Source organism: Lepisosteus platostomus, chromosome 7 (assembly GCF_059453375.1).
Source record: "Lepisosteus platostomus isolate fLepPlt1 chromosome 7, fLepPlt1.hap1, whole genome shotgun sequence".
NCBI classification, from domain to species: domain Eukaryota; kingdom Metazoa; phylum Chordata; class Actinopteri; order Semionotiformes; family Lepisosteidae; genus Lepisosteus; species Lepisosteus platostomus.
The window spans coordinates 4,158,351-4,167,885 of NC_142617.1; the positions used below are offsets into that span (position 1 = coordinate 4,158,351).

A 9,535-nucleotide genomic window follows, 5' to 3' on the forward strand; every position below is an offset into this window, starting at 1 on the left:
CGAGTGTCTTCACAATTCTGTGCGCATGGCCGCTATAAGCGACACCTCCAGCACAAGCGAAGGAGAATCCAGGAATCTTTTCAGTGTGTGTTATATATATATAAGTGTGTGTGACACTTTCTCTCCACAATGCCTTGCTGTTGTAAACCCATTCTCGGATCAGGGTTATACAGGAGACGGGGCACACGAGGTAGTCCGAGTCCAGTACTCGCACTTTCCTCGATTTTGCTTGCAAACTGTGTAGCAAAGGCTAAGGGGCACCTTGCTTGCTCCGGGGCGGGCAATTACAGTAACACGTCACACACATTCCGGGTAAGGCCGGTGAAGTACCATTAATATAACCCCTTAAAAAAAACAAAAAGAAAACCATTCTACAGCCGGACCTTTCATGACCCGAGGAACCCCGATAACGCCAGTTAAGAGACAGGGAGACTGTTGGCAAGAGCAGAGAAACTGTTTTTACACCGCGGGTATGTTCATGCCCGCACCAATATGAGGGGCAGAGAGAGAGGGGAGGGAGAGTAAAAAAGGGAATTGATCCAGGACACGAACACACCTGTGGAGAGTAAAGGGTTACTATTTCCTGACGTCACGGGGAGGGTCAGCGCTGCCACCAGCCGGGAGAGCAGGCTGGCCCAGGCGTGCCGGGGGCTGCTCGCGGGGGAGACGGGTTCCACTCCTGCTCGTCCCCTCCGCGGGGACCCGACCCTCGTGCGTGTTCTGGGCTGTCACTCCCCTCATTATTACCCGGGGCGGCATCGCAAAGGTGACTCCTGCTTTCGGCTGGAGATACACACACACACACGCACGCACGCACGAAAGCAGACAGCAGCCAGCCCCGGTCCCCTCCCCTCCGCCCTCCATATGCGGTACTGGAGTTTTTAAGAATCGCCTGCGGACAGAGAAAATATGCAACAAGTCGCGGGATTCAGAGTCGGTAGGTGGATGTTTTGTGCTCGTGATGACAAACCCCTGCGCGCATTTGCAGAGCCGTGCCGTGCCGTGCCGTGCGGCGCTCGCGTCGCACTCGGGTGCCAACTTTTTGCCTGCGCGGTGTGAGGACACGGTGCCCTGTGCTGTGGACACAGGAGTTTCCGTTAAAGGGAAGGGAGGGGTAGTTACAGTATGTGGTTGGAAAGCGAGAGAGGCGTAGCAGACGTCGCTTATAGATCCGTCAAAGTCTCGGCTCTCTGCTGTCTCTCTCATTTGTCTGCGGCGGGGAGTCTCCACGCCAAGATCGCAGCGAAAAGTGCCCCCGGGCTCCCTGTCCACCCATCACCGTCCTCGAGTGGGGCTGCATTGACGTGTCCTGCAGACGCGCCTCCGGTAGTCCAGGAACTGACCAGGGCAGCAGACAGCATCGCGTCTCCCGGCCGCAGTCCCGTCTGCTGCCCTGCCTCTCCCCGGACCGCGATGAATAATTCAACAGGAGTGAGGAAGTTTGCTCCCCGGCCCCGAGCAGCAAGACGGCTTCCTGGCGTGGAGTGGAGCAACTTTTTTTTTCCCCCGTGTTGATCGCACAGAAGGATACATACGGCGCGGTAAAGTAACAGTGCTGAGTAACACGCGTTTGGTTCGCGAAACAAGACTCTGAATGCTGTATGTACAATCTGAGACACTGGGGGGGGAACTTGTGCATTTGTTATTTTAAGCGCTCTCTTTTGTTTCTGTGAATCGCGGGTTGCGGTCGTTCACACTTTAACTTGACTGCTTGTTTTCTAAAGGGCTGTTGTGGGGAAGCGTGTGATGGTGGTGGGGTCTCTGGGCGAGGTGGGGAGAATAAACTCTGTATCTCCCAGTCCTGCTCGACGGGGAGGAGGTTTCTCTCTCGGTGAGGGCAGGGGAGATACTCTGAGGGGAGAGGTCACGGCGAGGCTGTGCCGTGGGCCCGGTGAGAGAAACGTCATCGCTCCCCGCCCTGGGCGCACCTGTGACCTGGGCGGCCGGGTGCGTGGGTCCGTGGCACCGACGGCTAAGCGGTGGTGAACGCATTTCCCCACTGCAGTCTAGTTGTGAAGCACTGATCCGGGATAAAAGGTAAATGCTAAAAAAAAAAACCTCTTCCTTTATCACAAGGTTGTGTCTTAGACTGTTGTTGTTCCTCTTGCTTCCGGGACTATGTGTGTGTTATCGCCTTTAGGTTTAATAAGGGAAATACAAAGGATGTTTTGGTTTGTTTGGTTTTTTTCAAGAGTGACTTTAAGGAACTTAAAAGGAAACCGACTGAAAGTGATGAATTAACACGGCTGACAGCCTACTTAATTATTTGCAGAGGTGTTTCTGACGCGCACAAATGCTCCACTTCCAAAACGTTCAGACTACACAATTTCTGTTTCAGGAGGGAGGTTATTTAAAAAAACCCAACAACATCAACTACGCTGTTTTAACTCGGCCGCCTGTTCTCTCCTCGGGACGTGGGGAACACCCAGAGGAGAAGTGTCCACCGAAATAAAGGTGAAGTCAAAACCCGCGTCTAGGGAAGGCAGGGAGGCGGAGAGGCCTCGGTCTCATTAAGCCGGTGTCCGGAAAGCGAAAGTTGAATTGGTCTTCGGCCGGACAGGAGTTGTAGCCGGTAAAACCCACGACTGACTGACGCTCGGCATTTCCTGATCTAATTTTAACGGCATCGCTTTTAGTACATCGTCTAGCGGGTGTGTAATTTGATAGCCGGTGTACTTTTAGGACTAGCGGGTCAGGTCCAAGTAGTGTCTAAGAGCACTCGTGGATCTTGGAGGAGGTCTGGTCTCTGAAGAGCAACGTGCGGAGGTTGTGTTTGAGAGGAATGTGCCCGGGAAAAAAAACTCACTGTTTGGAACTCCTTCTCGTTATACATATTTGCTTTAAAGTGGCTTTAGTGTCGAGTTATTTCGCTTGGCGATTCATACCTTAAAATGCTGGGATGTTCACATCGAAAGCCCAGCCCCCCGCTGTTGCGTGAGGTACATTCTTCTTAAAAAGCGCATGAACTCGACTGTGAGCCCTGCTGTGGGAAGAGGGACTGTGAGCGGGGAGGTCTCTGAGCACGGCCAGCCCACCCTGGGGCAGAAACGCAGTTGTGGCAAAGAATAGCAGCAGCACTAGACAGCTTTAATCCTCCACTTTAATGGGGGGTGGGGGTGGCAGCCTGTTATTGAGAGTCATTTTGGAAGAGACACCCGTGCTGTCCCAGGCATAAACCACTCCTAGCACACACTGAGCCTGCTTCCTGAAAGGATCCGGTGTACAGGGGGGGAATAATGAACTCTCGTCCTAGTTAGTGACTGTCTCTGCTGGGAGCAGCAACCTTGTTTCACAGAGAGAGGAATAGAGGACACTATTATGAACAATCGCTGTGCTTCACTTGTCGGGATTCTGGCATTTTTAATCTCATTTTGCACAGTTTCTCCCAGGTGCTCTTGGCTGCAGGTTCACGGCCAGACACAACTCCAATTTACTGTCACGCGAGGACGGAGCTCGGCTCAGGCGGTGTCTGCCCGACTCCCTCAGGGGATTGTGTCCGGGCTGCAGGTGTCCCTTGCTGTAACACACACCTTGCTGGGCCACTAGTCCGCTCTCAGGTTTCTAGGAAAAAACGCATCAGAGCTATCAAAGACCGAGAGCACCTGACCGATGAGACTACCGGTCTCACTAGGAAAATAGTATCCTTATTGAATTTATTGCTCTAGATCGTCCTGAGGAGGGGAGCATATTATAAGTAAACACGACAGAGCTGAAAATATGAATAATCTCAAAGCAAAGGATGTGTGGGATTTTGCGTTTGGCTTTTCAAGTGCCGTTTCAGGGTAGATCCGCTGTCTCTGTTCGTGATGGTATCTGGTTGCACGGACGTGTGCGTTTCATGCTGCGACCCGAACTCTTGCTGGGATTGAAGAGGTGAGAGGTGTGAACGGAAAGGCTTGGTTTCCGTCTGATCACCGGTCACTGTCTGGCTCCGGCTGCCGCAACAGAATTCCCACCGAGCGCCGCGAACTGAGAGCTGCGACGAGGCCCGCGTGTTGAGAGCACGCAGCTCGACAGGGCCACGCTGGCCATCTCCGTAGAAACGCCCTGCGTCTGCGTGGGGTTTCATCGCCACGGCACTGTGTGTCACTGCGGTAAGGGGAGAAAGAAATCAAACAGACGTGGAGGGATGTCCCACGCTGACAGCCTGGGGAACAGATTCCTCCTGGTCTTGAACGGAGAAGACTGGGGGGGGTGATGCCAGCGCCGGAAATCCTCCCGGCACGTTGACGAAGCCAACTGGGAAACGGCCGTGAAACCTGAGCCAGAGCGAGCGTGTGGAAACAGGCCTCCTAAAGAGAGCAGGGGGCCCGGTTCTGGCACAGAGGCCGGTGGACCGAGCTGCGCAGCTGGGGGCCGAGACCCTGGCTTCTCTCCGGAGAGATAGCTGGGATCGGTCAGCTACTCAGAACGAGTCGGCGTTCTCTTGTCTTGGTGCGGCCTGGTTCTGGGGAAGTGTCGGTAGGTGTCAGAGACTCGGCTGTTGCGGTGCCGTGGGCCGGATCGCGCGGCGGATTCCGGGCGCGGCGCGGGCGGTGGGCGAGAGGCCCGAGGTGGGCAAGCGGGAGCCGGAGAGCCCCAGGGCAGCTCCCTTACTGCCGCCCCCCTCAGCTGTGCGCCGTCTCTCCCGCGCAGGAGCGTGAGGGCAGCATGAAGAGGAAGGCCAGCCGCCCACCGGAGGAAGAGGCCCTGTGCTGCTGCGAGTATGTCAACCGGGAGGGGGAGAGGAGCCACCTGCTGGCCTGCTGCTGCGACTGCGAGGACCTGGACCAGGCCTGCGACAGGTGAGGGGCGGAGTCTGGACTATAGGGGTTGGTGGGTGAGGGGGCGGAGTCTGGACTTGGGGGTTGACGGGGTGAGGGGGCGGAGTCTGGACTAGGGGTTGACGGGTGAGGGGGCGGAGTCTGGACTATAGGGGTTGATGGGGTGAGGGGGCGGAGTCTGGACTAGGAGTTGATGGGTGAGGGGGCGGAGTCTGGACTAGGGGTTGACGGGGTGAGGGGGCGGAGTCTGGACTAGGGGTTGACGGGGTGAGGGGGCGGAGTCTGGACTATAGGGGTTGGCAGGTGAGGGGGCGGAGTCTGGACTGTGGGGAGTGATGGGTGGGGGTGACAGAACAGGTGCAAGTACAGGTGCGCTCTCAGAGCCCATCTGACCGCTGGCAGAGGTGTCCAGGAGGTGCAGTGAGTCTCGGGGTGGGGAGGTGACTGACTGGCTTGAGAAGTGAAAGACTGTTCACCTGTGCGCCCCCTGCTGGTTCGATGTTTGTGTTCTTTCCGGATCCGTGGCCCAGGGTCGGCGGACAGGCGCTTGCTGGGGTTCCTCGCCCGCTGACCCGCCCCGCTGTTTCTGTGTGCTGTGCGCCAGGTGGCTGCGGGGCAAGCCGGTGGGCTCCGACGCGGTGTCGCGGGTGCTGGGCGTGGTGTCGGACCGGCTGCGCGTGCCGTGGGCGTCCGGAGCCCGGAAGCTGGACCTGACCGTGGTGCCGCCCCTCGCGCTGCTGCCGGTCTCCCTGCACGTGGCGGCGCTGCACGTCCTGCTGGGGCTGGCGGTGCTCACGGCGCTGCCCGTGCTGGTGCTGTGGTACTACTACGTCACGCACCGCAAGAAGGGCCGGACCCTCTTCTTCCTCAGCCTGGGGCTCTTCTCCCTCGCCTACATGTACTACCTCTTCCTGACGGAGATCGTGCCCCGGGGCGGCGCGGGGCCGCTGCAGCTGGCCGCCGTCACCGCGGGCGTGCTGCTGACGCTGCTGGCCCTGGCGCGGACCAAGAGGGACCCCGGCTACCTCCGGCCGGCCCCCGGCGCCGGGACCGACCGCCCGCCCGGCTCCAACGGCACGCGCCGCGACGTCCTGCTCGCCGACGGCGCCCCGCCCTCGTCCTCGGCCGACCGCCTCAGAAGGAACTGGTGCCCCGCCTGCAGGCTGGTCCGCCCGCCCCGAGCCGGGCACTGCCGCATCTGCGCGGCCTGCGTCCGGCGCCTGGACCACCACTGCGTGTGGTGGGTACGGGGCTCCGGGCCGGTTTGCTGGCTCCGCCGCTGGGGGATGGGGTTGTGGGGGGGGGGCGGACGATCGATGCACTTCCGCAGGCCCTAGAGAGATTCCCGGGCTGCTGAAGCCATGCTGCTGCACGCAGGGCTGCAGACCTGGGAAGGTCCCGTAGAAACATCCCAGCTGGACGGCTCAAGAGTCCCGAGAGCTGCGCCGAGGAGGAAGTGAAGCAGAACGGGTGGCTCTCACTCTTCCGGGGCAGCGATGTCGGGTTCAGGTGTGCTCCCGGTGTCGCCAGCGAGGGCCGAGGACAGCGGGCTGCGGGGGGCCTGGGGGTGCGATCGAGGCCTGCCCGTGGCACGCAGAGAGGGCAGAGAGAGCGCACAGCCACCCGCCGGCGCGTTCGTTCTCGCCGCCGCCGCCGCTCTCCTCCCGCGCCGGCCCGCCAGCTGCGGTGGCGCCCTCGCTCGGCCGGACCGGACGGGGGGCCGTGGCCTTCACTGTGCGTCTGTGCTGTGTTGCCAGGATTAACAGCTGCGTGGGACAGGCCAACCACCACTGCTTCCTGCTCACCATCCTGCTGTTCCTGCTCACCTCCCTCTACGGCATCAGCCTGACGCTGTCCGCCCTGTGCCCCCGCCAGAGCGTCTTCGTCGCCCTCTTCTACTGCCCAGGGGTGTACCAGCAGTACAGGTACGATTGGGGCGTCCGAACCCGAACAGCGAGGCTCACTCATGATCCGGGCAGACTGCCCCGAGCTGCGTAGACTGCGCCAGCTCATTTGTAGAGGTCTTGGGAGGTATTATGAAGACGGATAAAATGCGCTCCTGTGTGCGGTTGTGAATTTCGTTCCTGTTGGAAGGCGAGTGTGTGTGTGTGTCTTGGTGAAGGTGCTTGGACTTGCTCCCGCCCCGGCTCCTCATCCCGGCTCCCGCCCTGGCTCCTGATCCCGCCCCAGCTCTTCTATCGGCTCCTGATCCCGCCCCGACTCCTGATCCCGCCCCAGCTCTTCATCCCGGCTCCTGATCCCGCCCCAGCTCTTCTATCGGCTCCTGATCCCGCCCCGACTCCTGATCCCGCCCCAGCTCTTCATCCCGGCTCCTGATCCTGCCCCAACTCTTGCCCTGACTCCTTATTCTGCCCCAGCTCTTCATCCCGACACCTGATCCCGCCCCGACTCCTGATCCCGCCCCGACTCTTGCCCTGACTCCTGATTCTGCCCCAGCTCTTCATCCCGACTCCTGATCCCGCCCCGACTCCTGATCCTGCCCCAACTCTTGCCCTGACTCCTGATTCTGCCCCAGCTCTTCATCCCGACTCCTGATCCCGCCCCGACTCTTGCCCCGACTCCTGATTCTGCCCCCGTTCCTAATCCCGCCCCGGCTCCTGACCGCTGCCCCGTGTTGCTGCGACAGCTCTGCCCTCTGCTTCACCTGCGCCTGGTACTGCAGCCTCGTGACGGGGGGGACGCTGCACCTGCTCGTGGTCCAGCTCATCAACGTCAGCTACAACGTGACGGAGCGCGAGGCGCGGCTGGCGCTGCGCGAGAAGACGGGGCGCCGGCTGCTCTGGGGGCTCGTGGTGGACACGGGGGCGTACTCGCGGGGCTTCCGCCACAACTGGCTCGAGTTCCTGTCCCTGGGCGGCGCCGCGACCCCCCCCCCGGGGTTGGCTGACCTCGTGTAGCAGCGGACTCCTCCTCGCAGCGCCGTGACAGGGACCGGCGCCCGGGATGCGGTCCGGAATAAGCACTTAAACGGCAGAAGTACTTTTTATCCGTTCCCAATATGCAAAAAAAAAATTAACAAACATCACGCACGACAGGCTTGGCGGAGTCCCAGCGCGTTTGCGCCCCTCCTGCAGTCGTTCAGTCAGGACGGCTGCCCCGTGTGACTGTGGTGTTGTGGGGAGGAGCAGGCAATGGCTTCCTCACTTCGGAGTGGGGCAGGTCCGGGACACGGATTCCGGCCCAGCCCAGCCGCCAAAAGAAGCACAGTGTTTTCAGACTAATGAAGTACGCATTCTGTGTCTGGTCTGCCCCTGCACTTTCTGGAAAGTCGAAGTGAGCCCCTCAACAACGGACCCCCCAGCTAGTGGAACCGTTCCTCAGATATCCCACAAGACCACAAATGGTGTAGCGGCAGAACCTGCCGTTTCCTGCTGGCCACCGTTTCGACCATGCCAAAGATCTGGAGAAGAGAGAGAGAAGTCCCAGGATCTTCTGCGCTGTCAAAGAACAGCACCAAAACTGAACAGTAATGGGACAGAAAAGGAAAGCTTGTTTTGAACGTTGCACGCGTTTAGGCTGAGGATGTGTTGATTCATTGCTGCAGAAGATGAAAGGAATTCCAATATGGCTTGAAATGTTTTGTCCTGATTCTAGGGTTTGGTGCTTAAACCTAGAAACAGGAGATACAGTGCTCACCGCGTAATCAGTAAAGCATTGGGCTGCTACAGTAGGTCTGGCTTTGTCGATGTTGTTAGGCGATAAAGACTGCAACACTTACAGCCACTAGAGGGCGCTGCAGCACCACTGCTCAATACACAAGTGCTAAACCTTCAAACTGTTGCTTTACTTTTTTGATGGTAAAGACTAATTTGTTACAGGCTGTGCTTGTCGGTGCTTGTGCAGCAGGAAAAATAAGATTCTGTTCTGCAGGAGAACTGTTTTCCAAGTACTCGCTGTCAGAAATGTACTCCTAATCAGCAGCCTATACCTGTGGTTTACCTGAGATTCATTTCATAACTGGTGGTGTAAACTAAGCAAACCATAGGTCTCAGAGGTACAGGTGAGGTTTTGTTTGTATAGAATTGAGTCTGCTGGCTGTTTTAAAAAAATCAGATATTTAGAAAAAAATTATCCTGTCACATTGTCCTGGACCAATTCCTTAGGAGAGTGTTTTTTTACTTGAAAAGTGTATCTGACATGTTGAACCCAGTGACTTGCCTGTGAGTGATTACTTCTAGGACTGCAACATATCCTGAAGAGAGGAGGGTGTAACTGGTGAGTGGCACTCGGTTCTTATGAAAAAATACCATTTATATGCCAGTATATATTTACATCTACTAAATAGTAAATAGCACAGTGTGAATAGATTTTGCTTATATAGTAGAAAATTAGTATTTTTATCTATGTATGCTACTATGTAAATGTGTAACTAATAAATATACTGTAATAATATTGTATAAATACAATATATAAGTGCAATAAACTAAACTTGAATATTTAAGAACTCCTAATAAATAACTGAGGGCTATTGTAAGTGATGGCTAGCTTAATAAATGCTATTACTTCAAACAAGTGGTGATGGTGACCGCTTTTTTTAAACAGTGCCTTGTTCTAAAAGTGTCTTCAGCTGTAATAAAAAAAATCATTTTCATTCCACAGTGGATTTCCCTGAGTTCTGTTGGATATTCTGTGTGAGATAAGTACATCAGAGGCCATTAAGCTGCCGAGATGAAATATAGCGTGCTTCTGGAAGCACTGTGCTGGATATGTCCATATGGCCATAGCACCACATAGGCCTCAACACCTGGGAC

The 9,535-nt window shown here is 56.9% G+C and overlaps 1 protein-coding gene across 8 annotated transcripts; it reads left to right on the plus strand.

The window, feature by feature from the left end:
- The first annotated feature begins 595 nt into the window (after window positions 1–595).
- Window positions 596–9,380, plus strand: zdhhc23b (zDHHC palmitoyltransferase 23b). Of its 8 annotated transcripts, XM_088638569.1 has the most exons (6): window positions 1,551–2,037; window positions 2,339–2,454; window positions 4,636–4,784; window positions 5,368–6,003; window positions 6,521–6,688; window positions 7,411–9,380. In XM_088638569.1, exons 3-6 carry the CDS (start codon window positions 4,651–4,653, stop codon window positions 7,679–7,681), a joined length of 1,209 nt encoding a protein of 402 aa, XP_088494695.1. In that variant the 5' UTR covers window positions 1,551–2,037; window positions 2,339–2,454; window positions 4,636–4,650; the 3' UTR covers window positions 7,682–9,380. The 8 variants fall into 8 exon arrangements, with proteins under 8 accessions (XP_088494700.1, XP_088494699.1, XP_088494701.1 ...); XM_088638574.1 differs by lacking the exons at window positions 1,551–2,037; window positions 2,339–2,454; window positions 7,411–9,380 and adding exons at window positions 596–937; window positions 6,886–7,275; XM_088638573.1 differs by lacking the exons at window positions 1,551–2,037; window positions 2,339–2,454 and adding an exon at window positions 598–937 and having other exon boundaries at window positions 7,447–9,380.
- Window positions 9,381–9,535: the final 155 nt, after the last annotated feature.